Source organism: Diceros bicornis, chromosome 13 (genome assembly GCF_020826845.1).
Source record: "Diceros bicornis minor isolate mBicDic1 chromosome 13, mDicBic1.mat.cur, whole genome shotgun sequence".
NCBI classification, from domain to species: Eukaryota; Metazoa; Chordata; class Mammalia; order Perissodactyla; family Rhinocerotidae; genus Diceros; species Diceros bicornis.
Window position 1 is genome coordinate 42,632,387 of NC_080752.1, and position 17,856 is coordinate 42,650,242.

The following is a 17,856-nucleotide window of genomic DNA, read 5'->3' on the forward strand; positions in this document are numbered from 1 at the left end:
GTGGCGTTGCTTTCCCGGTTTCGCTCAGACAAGTTGTCACCCGCCGACCCCGAGAGCTCGGCATCCTCAGAGCAGCGAGACAGGGCAGGACCGTGAGGAAAAAGCAGTCCCTGCCCTTTGAGTCATCTGCTCAACCGGCGGTGCCTCGTCCTGGCCGGCGGGCAGTGCGGTTGAGAAAAGGCCACTAAGGCGTCCCCACCACACTCCAGAGTCCAGGCAGCCCTGAATTGGTGGCCAGGAAGCTTGGTTTGTGTCCCCGACTGGCTGTGCGCCGTTAGAAAAGCCATTATACTGCCCTGTGCCTCAGTTTCCCCTTCTGTATCATAAGGAGCTTAGACTAAAGGCTCTCTAATGAAAAATGTGGAGTCAGGACTGCCGGGGTTTAGGGATGGCCCCATGGCCTAGTGGTTAAGTTCTGCGTGCTCCAATTAGGTGACCCGGCCTGGGTTTGGTTCCTAGGCGCGGACCTACAGCGCGGCTATGCTGTGGCTGCGACCCACATACAAAAAAGAGGAAGATTGGCAACAGGTGTTAGCTCAGGGCGAATCTTACTGGGGGGGGAAAAAAAGACTGACTGGGTTTGACTTCCAGCCTGCCTTGGCCTAGGCTTTTTGTTTTTGGTGAGGAAGAGCAGCCCTGAGCTAACATCTGTCTCCAATCCTCCTTTTGCTGAGGAAGACTAGCCCTGGGCTCACATCCGTGCCCATCTTCCTCTACTTTATATGTGGGACACCGCCACAGCCGGGTTTGATAAAGCGGCGCATATGTCGGCGTGGGGGATGCGCACCTGGGCGCCGCAGGCCGTGGAAGCGGAGCTCGTGAACTTAACTGCTACGCCACCACCTGGCGGTTGGCCTAGGCTCTTAACCTTGCTTACCTTTGTGTCCTCATTTGTAAAAGGGAGATTAAAAAGTACTCACAAACTCTTAAGAGTTGCTGTGAAGTTTGAGAAAATAAATGCCCATAGTACCTGTTCAATACATGTTAGCTTTTATTGATGCTTCCAGCGTCGATAGTCTAGGATTTATCCAGCATTTCTATGTCAAAAGCAGAATCATCAGTTAGGCCAAGTCCTGAGGGGCAGCTTTACTACCAAAGCTGACCTGCATGCTCACTGGGCCACCTGAGAATACTGGCCTGACATCAAGTGGTCACTCCTCCACCTGGCAAGATTGGGGAAACTCAGGCCAGCCTCATCAGGTTCCCCCCAGTCCAAGTTTGTTCATACCCATGGGACTCAAAATTGAAGGGCTCTTACCACAGTTACTAATTCTACAGGGGAAGCTGGCAGGACCACTCTGATGCCTTTGGGTTCCCTGTTTTCTCCTTTCCTGGCAGGGTGTTGGGTTTCAAGTTTCCAAACCAGGCAGACTCTGGGCTAGAGCAAGTGACTCCCCCTCAGCTTTGGAAGTGACCCGGTTTCTCTTACCAGACAGGTCTGGTGACTTTCTCTTAATGGGGTAGGTCCTGGGAAAGGAACTTCTTTCTTTTCTCTCAGCCTCTGACTTTTGCCTACTCCCTCTACTCCACTCATGGTTGCCCTATATGGGGAAAGAAATGAGCTACCCTAAGGTAGTATGTTGGTGTTGACAGATTTCAAAAGCAGATGCTGTGGATTGGAATATCACCAAATCAGACGGTTAGACGTGAGCTGGCTTAGGCACCAGCTTCTGACCATAAAGATCCCAGACCTTTTTGTCTATGACATATATATATATTTTGGTCATATGACAAAATATATATATTTTTAAATCTCTCTAAAGCTTTCTTACTGTTAACCAGAGTGGGGGTCCTTCAGTGAGCATTCTTGTCATCTTTTCCTGGCCTAAATTTGACATTTTAAAATTTTCAGTCCTAGTGCTAATGGCTATGGAATTTCTTTTGGGGTGATGAAATGTTCTGGATTTAAATAGTGGTAATAGTCACACAACTTTGAGAATATACTAAAAAATCACTGAACTCTACACTTTTAGAAGGATTAATTTTATGGTCTATGAATATCTCAATTTAAATCTCAATTTAATAAATCAGTCCAAGAGGGCAAAGTAGGTAAGAATGCCAAGTTCTGCTGGAAATTTCATGATGCCCATTCTCCCCTTCCCATTATCATCTCCATTTGAACACATTCTTTTAACCGTTTCCAAATTTCAGAGCCCATCTTCAGGTCAAAACATGACTAGCCATCTTCCCTCTCCCTTTAGCACATATAAGGAGCTTTGGATATGCTATCTATCCTACTAACTCCTTTAATTTATAAAGGTACATATATTCAGTTATGACTTCATATCTACTTGATTCTACCTCTGGATTTTTAGCCATGTCCTGGGTTTATTTCTTATCTCCTCAGAGAGCTCCCTAAAAATGGTAACTTTATCCCATTATTCCTTCTTTCCTCCCACAGTGTCTCCAGCAAGGTTTTGTGTACAGGAATGTGCTCAGAACTTAGTTTTAAAACCATCTTTCCAAATGCCTGGGAACCAGGTTTAGTGTCAGGCCCTCTATTGTGGAAATGGAAATACAGCTGGTTCTGGGATGTGCCAGAGCTGTCTAGACAGAGACTGCGCTCAGAAAGATTCAAGTAACTCCAGCCCTATCCTTTCTGCACTGCCAGATTACCCTCCAGGAAACAGAGCCCCAGGGCTTGCAAAAATCTTTCTCTCCCAAGAATTTGAATGGTATGGGGAATATCTGCAACCCAAAATTTTCTGGAGAAGGTATCTACTCTTTTCTCTCTTATATGTAGTTACTTCAGAGAGCAAAATCCCAACTGGCTCTGTAGACCTACAAGAGTAGGTGATGGAGGGCAAGGCTTTGGGGCAAGGTGCCTTCTCAGAACCAACCAGGAACCCTAAGGAGGCCAAGACATTGGGGTCAGGCAGACCACTGTGGCTCTTTCCAGAAAGGCAAGATACTCCTACACACACACACACACACACACACACACACACACACACACACACTGTCCAAATGTCCAGTGCCTTTTCGGGACAACCTGATTTCAGAGCCTTGCACCAAGATTGCTCTTCTGACCAACAGTACCCACTACTGCTTCTTCCTAGAGAACAGAGTACAATAATGATAGTAGCTGGCATGCTGCTATGTGTCAGGCTGTTTCATACCTTAATCCTCACAGCAATACATATTATCATCTTTGTTTTGCATATGAAGAGACTGAGGCTTAGAGCAGCTAAATAACCTAATAACCGAGGTTATACAACTACTTACGTGCCCCAGGAAGTGGAACGGGTCTGACTCCAAGGCCCCTGACGTTTACACTAGAGTAGCTGTTTTTTTTTTTTTGCCTTTTGTGAATATGAGCTTTATTTATTGATTTTTCCCCCCCAAAGCCCCAGTAGATAGTTGTATGTCATAGCTGCACAATCTTCTAGTTGCTGTATGTGGGACGTGGCCTCAGCATGGCCGGAGAAGTGGTGCGTCGGTGCGCGCCCGGGATCCGAACCTGGGCGGCCAGCAGCGGAGTGCGCCCACTCAACTGCTAAGCCACGGGGCTGGCCCTACAGTAGCTGTTTTCAAACTGTGTTCAGAGGATTCCCCAGAAGCTGCCATGGGGCAGGAACCCAGTGGTCAGGGTTTCCCCTGTTTCTACACATGTTGGCAAAAATAGTCACACATGTGTCTGTTTTGTATATTGGAGTTTCATGAGTTAAAAATAAGTTTGAAAAGAACCACATTATGCTATGCTGCCCTGCTCCTATCTTGGACTTTCTAAGAATCAAGAAAGTCTTCTTACCCTACTCTCAATCTAACGCTACCCCAGGGCTTGGCCAAAAGGAGTTGTCTTAAATGAGAAAAGACTGTGTAGTGGACCAATTTCCTGGCTAGTTTACCAAGTTAAGGTTTCCTTAACCTGATTACATCCTTTGTTCCTTTTCAATTCTTCACCCTGTTCACAGGGTCTACCCCACTCCCCATCCCTGCTTTGTGTGTGGTGTGAGGAAGGCAGGATTCTGCAGAGTAGAGCCCCCTCCTCTCAGAACCTCTCCACTCCCCAGCCCTACCTGTCCACTGAGTCAGGAGCCAGGAATGTCTGTGGGGGCAGCAGACAGGTAAGTCACCCTGGGGGTGTCAGAGGCTGATTCATCTCTCATCTCCACCCAGTCTTCTCCTCATTGCTCTCTGGGATATTGCACTCTTTCTTTGTCTAGAGATGAAAGGAAAATCTCAGACTGAAAGCACGGAGTCTTCAATCTGTGGCTAGGTATAGTATTTAATACATCACATGATGGTATTCAATAAATATTTGTTGAAAGAGAAAGAAGGAAGGAAGGAAAGGAGGAAGACATATTTTCCCCCTTTCTTCCTCCAGAAGAAAGTTAACCTGAAATTTCCTTGTCTGACTGTAGAGGGGACTGATTTTGAGCGCAGAATAAATTATGTGACCACTGGTATGACTTACGTGTTGGGAGAAATCTTATCCATGTCCCAATATCCCTTCTTTGCTGTTTCTGTTATTCCACAAAACAATGTGGAGACTACAGAATTAATATATAGGAAGAGGCGACAGTCCAGTGTGAAGGGGAGCTGTATTTGCACAGCAAACAGACTGCTTGAGATTTTCTGTTTATTTGGGATGGCTTTGAAGGGCCCTCTCATCTCCCTCCTTTGCAATTGCTTCAGGGTTTTGGATGGGGAGAAAAAAATTAAAACTTTGTTATGTATTCTAGTCCAGAGCATTTTACCAGTACCCATCTTTTTTCACCTCAGTTGCACCCAAGTCCATCCTCTCAGTCTTAAGCCACCTGGACACCTGGGCTTTTGGGGCTGTCCGAGTTGGCTCCCTGGCTGGAAATGGAGGACACGGTGGGTTGGAAATGAGATATATGGCTTCCCCTATCCTTAGCAGGCCTGATGCCATTGAAATAATGTGCTAATCTGGGACTCTTCCTTCTAAAGGGGGCAGGAAGGGGAGATGGGCAGCCTAGACTAGGCTGGGTAAGGGCTCCACAGACAGGGGCAAGAGAGAAGAAAAGGGAAGGAAAAGGAGGGGGCTACTCAGCTTGCTATAGAATCTCCCTTCAGGAGTCTGGGGCAGTTGGGCCTCCCTGCTGCTTTCAAAAACAGGATGGGCCTCCGTGGTTTAGCAGTTAAGTGCGCGCGCTCCGCTACTGGTGGCCCGGGTTTGGATCCCGGGCGCGCACCCACGCACCGCTTGTCCGGCCATGCTGAGGCCGCGTCCCACATACAGCAACTAGAAGGATGTGCAACTATGACATACAACTATCTACTGGGGCTTTGGGGAAAAATAAAAAGGAGGAGGATTGGCAATAGATGTTAGCTCAGAGCCGGTCTTCCTGAGCAAAAAAAAAAAAAGAGGATTAGCACGGATGTTAGCTCAGGGCTGATCTTCCTCACACACACACACACACAAAAACAGGGTAGGCCTTAGCAGTGCTGGGATGTGTCTGAAGTCACTCCCCTCCCCCTCTCAGGAGCCTTGAGACAGGGCAGAGAATCTCTAAGATCGACCTTCCCACAGACCTTAATGGGATCAGGCTTTCTATTCCCAGCCAACCATGGGTGAGCATTTTGCTAATTCACAAACAGATGAGAGCAGACTGGCTGTGCTTCAGCTCTATGGGCTTTAGGGTGTCACTCTCACTCCTAAGCCTCCTTGTCTGGGCTGGAAGCCTTTCCAGTTAGCTGTGGGCTCTGATATGTTCCAAACACTCTCCTCCAATTGTTGGGGACCCCCAATTCAGAGCCAGGAAATGCATATATCCTAATGTCAGTGGCTAGCAGAGATGACCAAGAAGGTCCCTTTTAAGGCACTCCGAGATGGTTTCTTCCCTCTAGAAGTTGTTCACGATTGCCAAGTGAAGTCTGGAGGTGAGATAAGCACTTTCAGGCAGTGTCCATGAGATGGAAAGTGACACTTTTCTGGAAGGCATTTTGGCAATATGAATCCAGAACCTGGAAAACATTGGCTATTTCATTTCTAGGATTTTATCATAAAGGTTAGAAAGTCAGGGGGCTGGGTGGCCCGGTGGCTCAGTGGTTAAGTGCGTGTGTTCTGCTTCGGCGGCCCGGGGTTCGCAGGTTTGGATCCCAGGCACGCACCGACACACCACTTGTCAAGCTATGCTGTGGCGGCGTCCCATATAAAGTAGAGGAAGATGGGCATGGATGTTAGCCTAGGGCCAGTCTTCCTCGGCAAAAAGAGGAGGATTGACATGGATGTTAGCTCAGGGCTGATCTTCCTCACACACACAAAAAAGTTAGAAACTCAAAGACTTGTATACAAAGATGTTGATCACAGCACTATTTACAAGAGTAAAAAACTAGTAATGTTTTTTAAACTTATAGGCTAACCATAGGAGTCTAGGTAAACAATGTTATAGCTGTATCATGTAGACATTAAAAAGGTTTTTATATTTTTAATTACAGGAAACTGTGTGAGGGCCGGCTCTGTGGCTTAGCAGTTAAGTGCGCGCGCTCTGATGCTGGCGGCCTGGGTTCGGATCCCGGGCACACCCCAAGGCACCACTTCTCCGTCCAACCCGAGGCCGAGTCCCACGTACAGCAACTAGAAGGATGTGAACCTATGATATACAACTATCTACTGGGGCTTTGGGGGGAAAAAATGAATAAATAAAATCTTTAAAAAAAAAAAAAAAGGAAACTGTGTGAACTGAAAAAAAGCAGGTTACAAAGCACTTACAACATATCCCACTTATATAAATGCTACAGCTATCCTTGTGCATGTACAGAAAAATAAGACTAAAGAAAATACACAAAATATATTTATAGATTGGACAGAAAATTTATTATAGATATTTTTTATTTCTGTGTTGTGGGATTTGTGAGTGACATTTTCTTTTCATTTTCCAAGTTTTTTACTTTTCCATTTTTATCAGGAAGGAAAAAAAAACAGATCTTAAGGATGGTTGCCATATGCCAGCCACACTGGAGGATGGCCTTTCTCTCACCCTACACATTTCACACTGAGCAGACCTCACCTGGAACACAGACATCTCTTCCTTTCTGCATTGTGCTGTCCCCTCCCCAGTGTGACAGGAGAACAGAAAGTCATTTTGCTATCAGTGGGAGGTGGACAGAAGCTACATTTACTGGAAGAGAAAACAACCCTGCTGTCACACCAAGGCCTGAAAGTAAAGTTCTGGACTATTTCCATCCTTCTCCACTCCATGATGGCAGAGAACAAATACTGAGGTGCTTGCATACGAGGCCATAAAGTTCTCAATGACGCCCTCCTTCCAACTGGTTTGCTTTGGTGAGAGCTGAGGCCTCTGTGATGGCGTTAGCATCAAACTCATGACCACAGCTCTTGGTACTATTTTCAAAAACACACCACTCACCTTCATGCCCTAACTGATGAGGGATTTGTCCAGCAGCCTGGGTGTCAGGATTCCTGGGCTCAGGCCCCACAGGTGACTCAGGCAGCCCCAGGCTGTGCCTCCTGGCCTCAGTTTCCCTGGCTTGCTCTGTTGATACTCTCCACCTACTGTGCAGGGTGTTAATAGGGGTGAGGTTCTTTGAACTCTTCAGATGAAAGAGGCTGAAGAAACAGCACCCAGTTATTATCCCCTCTATGGCCAAGCGTGGGAGCGGAGGTTGGCTGCTTTCATACTGTTGCAGCCACAGGAGCCTCCTTACAGCCCCTCATTCTTCCAGCTTCTGCTCTGGCTGCCAAAACTGGAAAGCAAATCTCAGTCACCCCCATCTCAATGCCACTTCAGAACAGATTTTCCTAAAATGAATTCTCCAACTGCCCAAACCACCAGTGACCTACCTGCCCTTGATTTATGATTCAGTAGTACTCGACAGGTGTCTAAATTCTTTCTTCTGATTGGCTATAAATCCTGTGGGAGAAGGGCCGTGACTTTTCACCATTAAGTATTCATCATTAATAAGTCAGCCAAGTGGACTATGAGAGAGTCAGGCTGACCGAAGTTCCAACTCTTCATCTTTCTGTCTCCTCATGTAAAGCTGGGCTTGGTAATCTTCCCCATCTTGTCTGCATCTCTAGGAGTTGCTGTCAGAACCACGAGGACCATGTGTGTGGAAGCACTTTGTAAAATGCCAAGCCCTTTGCGTGTGTTAACAGGACCCAGTGTCTGCAAATCAGCCTTGTGGCACAACTGCCACCTGTCCCCTTCTGCTTCTAGGCTACAACTGCCAACAAATAAGCCTGAGACGCCACCTACTGGTTGAAAATACAAATTACATCCAACCAGTTGCAAGAAGAGCACAGGAAGCGTACACCAGTCAGCATTTGCCATCTTCAAGCCATCTGGATTTTTGCCACACCCCCTCATGATGTCATATTATATGCTTAATATTTTTCTTTAAACAACTCACTTTGTATAAATGACTTCATTTTTCAAGTAAAATCAATCACTACTATAAATGGAAAATAAATTAACAGTTGCCAAAAGTAGAATAAATCTGTGAAATAAATACATGAAAATAAAATGTTATTAAGATCTAGCTGGGAAGCAGTGCCTGTGAAAACTCAAGCTTGAGGTTTACCGTTAAAACTGAAGATTAACAAAAGCACACGAGTGGAACTGAGCATGGTCCTCTAGTATGATCCTGTGCTTTGGGGGAAACACTGCCCAGTCTGAAGAAATAGGATTCTTCTGAAGGAAGGTGACATTTCCTTGTTCTGCCCCAACTCCCTGGCCTGGATGGTTGAAGAAAGTTTGGAAGCCACAAAAAGTAGAAAATAGACTCTTGTATTATAGCACATTCCATCATAACCCGAGTGGGGCCAGTGCTGAATTCCTGGCAGTAGCACCCAGAGCTCATGAGCACTGAGGGTGTAGAGGGTGCTCTGCTTGGTGCCATGTCTGGCTTTTGGCCAGAAATCCTTTGTAGGGCTGAAAGTCCCCTCGCCAGCCGCCCAATTCTGGCTGGGAGGGCTGCTCTTGGATCTGCAGCCTGCTGAGCTGTCTGCTGCTCACTGGGAGCTGCCACTTTCCCCAGGGCCGGGTTATGCGTCTGTTCTCCAGAGCCCAGCTTGTTGCTACAGCTGCATGGCTTCCTGCTCCACTGATTGGTCTGAGGGTGCCAGGTACTTCTCCTGGATGCCGAGGGTGCTGAGTAAGGACGTGTCAAGGTTGATAACATAGCAAGGACGGGGAACTGGTTTGGGCAGGATCTAACCTCTACTGATGCCCTGCCCCACCTCCAACCATGTCTGGTAGATTCCTTCCATCTCTCTCCCTTCTTCATAATTACAGCTTCAGGCAGTAGGGACCAATTGAGTCCGAGAAGCCCCTCAGAGCATCCAGACCCAAATGCTCCTATATTCGCCTGTTTCCCACGATGCTGAGGATCAAAAGACCAGAGAGTGCTCTGTATTATGGCACATAACCGTGTGGATTTAAATCCTGATTTTTCCGCTTCCTTTTCCTCATCTTTAAAATAAGAGTTGTGAGGATCAAATGAGACAATACAAAGTGCCTAGCGTAGCACCTGGCACACACTAGGTGCTTAATAAATGTTTGTGATCTCTTTTCTTCTGCCCAGGGAGGGAAATCATGAGAGCTCAAAGAAAGTGACAAATTTCTGCATGGGCCATAGGGTGCCTTCTACTTCTCTTGGGACAGCAAGAAAGGGGAGCAAGAAGGACACAAATCAGATTCACAAAGGAAAAGCCTGTGACACCTGATGGAGCCCTGTGTGGCTGGCTGGCCTGAGGTCTGGGTGTGGGGTCTGACTAGGAGATGGGGGTTACCATCGCTAGGCTGGCCACCATGGCTGTTCTACTAGATCATTCCAGTGTCAGAAATTGAGATTCTACAACCAGGGAAACGAAGGTTTGAACTGACCTTCCAACACATCCTGGGAGAGGGACCTTGAACTTGTCACTCTCGGAGCCCCAAATGCCTCATCTATAAAAGGGGACTGAATGAGGATTAAATGACATCCTGCAAGTGGAGTATATAACCCACCAAATGATGTTTAGGTTACAGACCTTTCTCTACCATCTCTTATGGATCCATCCATCAAAATCCATCTCACTCCTACTCAAACTGACTCTGAACCTGTGCTTCCTTCCCTTCACCTTTCCTCAGGAGGTAATGCTCCTGTGCAAGGCGGCCCTGAGATCAGTGGAATCCATCCTGCTTGACTTGCAGTAATCTCAAACCTACCTTGTCTCTCGCCTGAAGCCTGCATTCCTGAGCAGGGCACACGAAACCCTGCATTTTATCTGCCCATCTGTCTGGCCCTATTGCTGCTCCCCAGCCAGATGCCCTGTCCTGCCCACAAGTCATGCCATTCTACTTGCAACCCTTCAGACAAGTCTTAACCTTGTACCCCCTCACCTTTGTATATACTGTTGTTTTTGTCTTGAATTCCCTTTCCCTTTTTTTTTTTTGTGAGGAAGATCAGCCCTGAGCTAACATCCATGCTAATCCTCCTTTTTGCTGAGGGAGACCGGCTCTGAGCTAACATCTATTGCCAATCCTCCTCCTTTTTTTTGTCCCCCAAAGCCCCAGTAGATAGTTGTATGTCATAGTTGCACATCCTTCTAGTTGCTGTATGTGGGACACGGCCTCAGCATGGCCGGAGAAGAGATGCGTCTGTGAGCGCCCAGGATCCGCACCCAGGTAGCCAGTAGCGGAGCGCGTGCACTCAACTGCTAAGCCATGGGGCCAGCCCCTTTCCCTCTTAATCAGCCTGACTACCCTTCCTTTAAGAGGATGCAACTCAAGTGCCACCACCTCTATGAAGCTTTCCTTACCCACTCAGAGAGCTGACTTTTCCCTTCTTTGTACCAATCCCTATTGTCTTATACATAGAGTGAGGTTGAACCTTAAGGGGGTTAAGGTGGCAGGCAGAATCTAAAATCAGCACGAATGTACATGGTTAAAAATATCCTTGAAAATTCCTTAAATCATTTATTAAGTACAGTATACACAGTTTTTTGGGGTTTTTTTGTTTGTTTGTTTGTTTTTGGTGAGGAAGATCAGCCCTGAGCTAGCATCCAATGCCAATCCTCCTCTTTTTGCTGAGGAAGACTGGTCCTGGGCTAACATACGTGCCCACCTTGCTCTACTTTATATGGGACGCCACTGCAGCATGGCTTGACAAGCGGTGCGTCGGCGCGCGCCCAGGATTCGAACCTGCAAACCCCTGGCTGCCAAAGCAGAGCACGCGCACTTAATTGCTGCGCCACCGGGCCGGCCCCCCGCATACAGTTTTATGACTAGAATCCAGTATAATACAAATGAATGCATAAAATAACAGACAGTGTGCAAAATATCAGCACTATTGAAACTGCCCCTCCCTTTTTGCTGAGCACAAGCACTTGAATTTGCCAACATTAACTGCATGTGTGAGGCAGCTTCATCAGGCACTACACACTCTTCTGCCACCATCTATAACTCGTCTGCTCCCCTGTGAGCTTGTATCCTGCATGTGAAAGGGCCTGACACAAATCAGTAAATGCTGGCTGGAATTACTTTCCTCCGTATCTCAGACTCTGGAGCCCCCCTTGTCTCCAGCATCCTGAATAGATGTCAAATCTCTGAAACCAGCCTACAGGGCCTGGACTTCCCTGTCCTGCCTCACGTGGCCTCTGTGACCTGAGGGACACCCACACATGTTAGCTCCACCCACCCAGTCACTAAGCTAGCTCCAGTTCTGAAGGTCTAGCTGCCTCCTGAACAGCACTGGTTGTCCCATGGCCCCCTCAAACACAGCACGTCTGCCAGCTCCCATCTCTTCCACCCATGTGACAAACCTGCCCCCTTCTCTCCATTTTCTTGCCTCAGTGACTAGCACAACCACCCATACTACTGCCTAAGCCAGAAACCTGGGAGTCTAAATTCTGCTCCATCTATCCCCAAACCATCTAGTCACCAGCTCTGGTAGTCTATCTCAATATTTTTCCAATCTACATTCTTCTTTCTATTCTCACTACTACTGTTTCATCCCTTCTCACCTAAAGACTGTAAAAACCCTCCTGCTCCCAATCATATCCCTTAAATGCCTTTTCCACACTTGGAGCTTTTCAAAAACGTATACCTGATTGAATCACACCCCGCTCAACAATACTCTGCTGGTTCCCACCGCCTACCTACGAGCTGAAGTCCACACGCCTTAGCAGGGCACTCAAGCCCTCCATCGCCACCCCTGTCTACCTCCCCTGCACCCCTGCTTTTCCCGTTCCCCTTCACACTCAAGACACCAGGCAAACTGAATCCCTCAAATCATTCTCAAATGACCAATGCCCTTTCATTACTGGGCCTCTGTACTTGTTGCTCCTTCCGAACAATATCCTCCCTTGTCCTCAGGTACAACCAACCCTGAAGACTTCTAAGGGACCAGCCTTTGCACATGAAAGACAGTCACCAGGGAGCCCGACTGTTTAACATGAAATCAGTCATCTACAAGGGCAGATGTGGCCACTCCTAAGCCCCATGTCTCCCCCTCTTGGCTGTGGCCGGGAGGCTAGAGAGCAAGGATACGAGGAGAAATGGAAGTCAGCTCCCACTGCAGCAGACATCATGGCCTCCAGGCTTCGCTGCTCTTGGACCCCGAAGCAGTAGCCGTTGGCTTTATCCACAGCCTGCAGCACCCGCTGGATACTCTCCTTGTCCTGGGTGGAGAGGAGAAAAACAGCTCTATGAGTGAAACAGAAGTATGTGGAATTGAGGTTGTACCAAATTGCCTGCAGTCTCCAAACAGCCCCCTGATCTTGCCTCATGAAGCCTCTGTGCATGCAGCTTCCTTGGCCTGGAGTAGTTCCACATGTCCTCAGAGGCCTGGCTACATCCCATCTTTCCTGCCCATCAACCCACCCACATTAGAACAGATAAGTTCCTCTATGCACACCCATCGTACCCTGGGCTTACCCCTAATGCAGCTGTGATCCTACCATCTTACTAACAAGTTATTAACTCATCTGCTTCCCCTACTCGATTGTGCACCCTCTGAGGTCAGGGACTCATTTCTCGAGGTAGCCCCAGTGCCCAGCACAGAACTTTGCTAAGAGCAGGCACCCAATAAATATGCATGTAACCTCTTTGCTCATCCACATCAAAGTGCTAAGAACAGTCCATACATCACACGATGAGAAGACAGCAAAATAAGACATGGACAGTTCTTGGCACACTGCCCAGCAGAGAAAGCCTTCAAGAAGTGGTAGCTGTTATGATTAATATTATAGAGAGTTCACCCTCTCATTTTAGAGGAGAAAAGTGTGGCATTAAAAAGGGAAGAGATAGGGCCAGCCCCGTGGCATAGCGGTTAAGTGCACGCGCTCCGCTGCTGGCAGCCTGTGTTCGGATCCCGGGCGTGCACCGACGCACCACTTCTCCGGCCATGCTGAGGCCGTGTCCCACATACAGCAACTAGAAGGATGTGCAGCTATGACATACAACTATCTACTGGGGCTTTGGGGGAAAAAATAAATAAATAAATAAAATCTTTAAAAAAATAAAAATAAAAAAATAAAAAAAAAGGGAAGAGATAGGTTCGCTCAAGTCCACTCACTGCAGAAAGGCCTCTAACATGCACCTGTGCCTCCCAGGTTACCTTTGCAGGACGCAAGGTGGGAGGTACAGGGGTTGGGTACCACTTTGCAAAGTCAATAGGCAGTTGCCCATCTTAAAGGAGCCTGAAAGACTTGCCCCTGGCCTTGATCAAGTCCCTTGCTAGTGACTTTCTGAACTCATCCATTTTCACACTGAGGAGGGAATGTGTGTAGACAGAACCCAGCAATACAGAATAGATAAGGCCCAAGTTTGGTCCACCTTCTTCACTGGAACCCTGCCCACCACAGCCCCTGGTCCCAAAACCAAGAGGCCCCAATGATAGTCGAACCAAGGACAAAGACCACTGTTTGAGCCCTCAAAGCCTCCTGTACCCTTGGCTTGGTGAGTTCCCAGGTACTGTCAGAGCCTATAGCCAAGGGAAGAGGCCTCTTAGTCCCCAGTACCTGGATGTTGAGAGGGATGAAGGAAACCAGGCTGTAGTCTTCGATGAGCTGCACCAGTTTCTCATTGAGCTGACGGTAGTGGCGGAAGAAAGGGTCAGAAGCCAGGTGGTCAAGCAGGTAGGAGAGGTCCAGGACCTCTGTGTAGTAGTCCAAATTGAAGGCTAAGGAGAGAAACCAGTGCTCAGGAGCAGCTGGCATCAGGCTAAAGACACGAGGACAGGGACCATATTTTCTTTCCTTCTTCCTTTGCCTTCATTTAATCATTAATTCAACAAATATTTGTTGAGAAACGAAGTTACTAAGAAAAAAACACTTGGTTCTGCCATTTACCAGCTATATAGGCAGGTACCCACCTCATGGGGCTCTTGCGAGGATTAGATGTTATAAACCCCAGTGCCTGATACAGAGAAGTCCTTGATCAATGGTAGTAAATAACGATATCGAACATGCAGCAAGAACACTGCTCGGTCCCCACCTCATGAAGCTCAGCCAGGGAGTACCCCCAGGAGCCAGCATATACGTTGTAAGGACTCTGTAAATGCTGGTGATACTGAGTGAATGCTACATTCTAGCAGGCTGGCCTCGTGGGTAAATCACTTTCCCTTTCTGGGCCAGTTCCTTCTTCATGTAAAATGAGGAGACCAGACTAGATGACTCGGAGGTTCCTGACTCAGTTCTATATATACAAACTTCCCACTAAAAGAAGGAAAGTGGGCCTCTCTGCACTATCTATTTCTGCCTGGAAAACTCAAGCAATTGGGCTACTCAGCAGGTCTGTTCCAAAGTGAGCTAAGGAAATCAGGCTGTTGGATATCAACTCACTCCCTGCCTCCTGCGTTCTAATCAGCTCTAAATAGAAAGTGACACCCTGGGCCTACAAGGAAGAATGTCCTGGGCATTCCGACAAACTTCTTGGATCGCCTGACAGGTATGTTTCTTACCAAGAATTAAGAAACTGGAGCCAGGTACACGGGTTTAGACTTCATCTCAGCTAACATACTAGCTGTGTGACTAACCTTGGGCTCTTCAAGTAATGTCTTTGGGACTCAACTGCCTCATCTGGTTTACACCTCAGTCTCCTGTGAGGATGACTGGCAAGAGTCAGAGCTAGAAAGGTCGAGGACCACAAAGCAGCCACCTGGGCTGGAGGCTGTGAAGGGGGACAGGGGCTTCAGAGGACTGCACATCCGGACCTAGATAAAATGGGGCCTCTGGGCTTGTCAAGAGATGGATCAGGACTCTGGGCTGAGGCGTCCCCTCCATGTCCTGACTGGCAGCCAGTTGGCCTCCTTGGACAAGGCCCCTGACATGTTACTCCCCCCACAACCTCCCTTCCTACTCACGGCTGGTCATTTTGGCTGTTCTTCTCTAGGTTTCTCTGTGGCTGGAGATGCTATTTACGGAACTAAATGCCCCCAGCTCAGTAGAGCACTAACTTTGCATGAAAAAATGCTGGCCACTGGGCCCCTAGGCAACTCCCCTGCCTTGTACCAGCCTGCTTCTCCTTCAATCTTCCTCACCTCAACAAATGGCATCCTCATCCGTTCCCTCGCTCAGTTAGAAACCTGAGAGTCATCCTTACTTCCTCTGTCTCCTCGTCCAATCCACTAACAGATCCTACTTCTTGGGTAAGTTTTGAGTCTATGTACTTCTGTCTACTTCTGCTATCACTGCTTGCGCTCCTGCAAAAACCTGAAGGATCTCTGTCTTTGTTCTCACCCCTTTCAATTCATTCTCCACAAAGCAGCCAGAATGACCTTTTCAGTTCATGCTATTCCCTTGCTTAATATTCATCACTGGTTTTCCTCTGGGTTTCAATAGTACAGGTTCTGGCCCCCACCCACCTCTCTGACCTCACTTCCTACCATCCTTCCCCTGACCACTATCCCAGCTACCCTGGGCTCCCCCCCTCCCCTTTTCCTTGAACATAAAAAGCTCTTTCCCTACGGGCCTTTACCTCTACCAGTCCCTCTGCCTAGACTAGTTCTCCCTTAGCTGGCTCCTTCTCACCATTTGGGTCTCAGCTCAGATGGCAGTGCTCATTCCCCTCACTCCCAACCACTCACTGTCCCATCACTTTAATTCCTTCGTAATACATATCACCATCCGTAGCTCCCTTGTCCCCCAAACCGACAACAGTATCTGGCACAGAGTGGCACAAAATAAACGGGCAAGGGTCAGGACCTGTCTGTGGCTACTATCACCAGGCCATGCATGTCCCTGGAGGCCACTTCCTTCAGCTGAGATCTCTGCTTCACTCTGGCCCAGCCACTGCCCTACTCCTTGCCTGCCCAGAACAGGAACTCTTACCCAGCTTCCCATAGTGCTCAATGAGGTCCATCTTGGAGAGGAGGTTGACGTGGGGCAGCTCCACGTGCAGCATGGTGGCCAGGGAGGTACATAGTACCGAAATGAACTTGGCTGGGTCTGTGCAGTAGTGAGAATCCACAAGGTGGACAGCAGTCAGCTGGGAGGGGAGGAAGAGACGGGGTGAGAGTGGCCTGGGGAGGCAGGGACCATTAGGGCCTATGTCTCCCCCATCAGATCGAGGACTTCTGAGGATAGAGTGCAAGCCCTCCCCATTAGTCGTCTCCTGCTTCTGTTTCATTCTAACAGCCACACTCATTTCCTTCTCCTAAGAGATAACGGGGCATTTTTTTCTTACATGATGCCTTGCACTGAGCCTCCCAGGGGGCAAATGTTCAATTCCCACTGCATCTTTTTTTGTGTGTGTGTGAGAGGAAGGTCAGCCCTGAGCTAACATCCGTGCTAATCCTCCTCTTTTCGCTGAGGCACACCGGCTCTGAGCTAACATCTATTGCCAATCCTCCTCCTTTTTTTTGTCCCCCAAAGCCCCAGTAGATAGTTCTATGTCATAGTTGCACATCCTTCTAGTTGCTGTTATGTGGGCAGTGCGTTGATGCGCGCCTGGGATCCCAACCCAGGCCACCAGCAGCGGAGGGCGCACACTTAACTGCTAAGCCATGGGGCCGCCCGTAATTCCCACTGCATCTAACTCTATTCTTTCACTTGCTTTTGCCCACCAAGTCACAACAACAATCACCATGCCATTTTCCACATAACCTCTTCCACTCTTCTAATAAGCCCAAGTTGGGTACTAGCACGTCCATTTTACACATGAGAAAACTAAGGTTCAGAGAAATAATCTGATCTATCCAAGACCACACAGCGAGTCAGTGGCAGAGCCAGAATTCAAACTCACACCTATTTTACTGCAAAGCGACTCGCCCCTACCTCGCTATGTAACTTGGGGGCGTGGTATCTGTCCTTCTCTCTGTCTCAGTTCCTCCATCTGCAAAGTGGGCCTGCCAGACCTGAGACGCACCCTGAGGTCCCACTGTGCCATCTGGGAGAAGATGTTGCGCAGGGCGCCGTGATGCGTGCAGAGCTCCACCTGGCCTGGGCAGTCGAAGAGGAAGTAGTGGCCGCGGAGAGGGTCGAGCTTTGCTCGCAGCCAGTCCAGGTTGGCCTCCAGGTACTCCATGCAGTAGAGCAGGCCGCCATTGGGCCCCAGCCGCAACGCGTCCATCACGTCGCCCAGCCCCACCAGCTCGCCCACGTCCACGGCGCACTCGTACGGCAGCCCCTCGTTGGCCGGGTCCAGGTTCACCACCGCCACGCGCCGGCCCAGCGCGCGCAAGAACTCACTCATGCCCAGGCAGTACGTGGTCTTCCCCGAGCCCGGCGGGCCGATGACCGCCTGCCCAAAGGCCGTGGTCGGAGCGGCCCCCGCCATGGGCCGCACGTGAGCTCCGTGGGGAAACAGAGGGCACTCGCGCCAGAGCCTAGAGCGAGGAACTTCCGGGGAGCCGGCGGCGAGGCCCGGGGTCGCCTAACGAGGAACAGCAGGAAGACACGGAACGCGAAGGGCCCGGTACTGACAGGACCAGCACCGACTTCCG

At 48.7% G+C, this 17,856-nt stretch overlaps 1 protein-coding gene across 1 annotated transcript; it reads right to left on the reverse strand.

Moving 5' to 3' along the window:
• Positions 1-8,701: 8,701 nt before the first annotated feature.
• On the reverse strand, positions 8,702-17,852 carry GPN2 (GPN-loop GTPase 2). Its single transcript, XM_058553347.1, has 5 exons — positions 17,280-17,852; positions 16,244-16,400; positions 13,934-14,094; positions 12,462-12,592; positions 8,702-9,080 (listed from the first exon to the last, which is right to left on the reverse strand). The coding sequence occupies exons 1-5, from the start codon at positions 17,688-17,690 to the stop codon at positions 9,008-9,010; spliced, it is 933 nt and encodes a 310-aa protein (XP_058409330.1). The 5' UTR covers positions 17,691-17,852; the 3' UTR covers positions 8,702-9,007.
• Between the last annotated feature and the right edge of the window lie 4 nt (positions 17,853-17,856).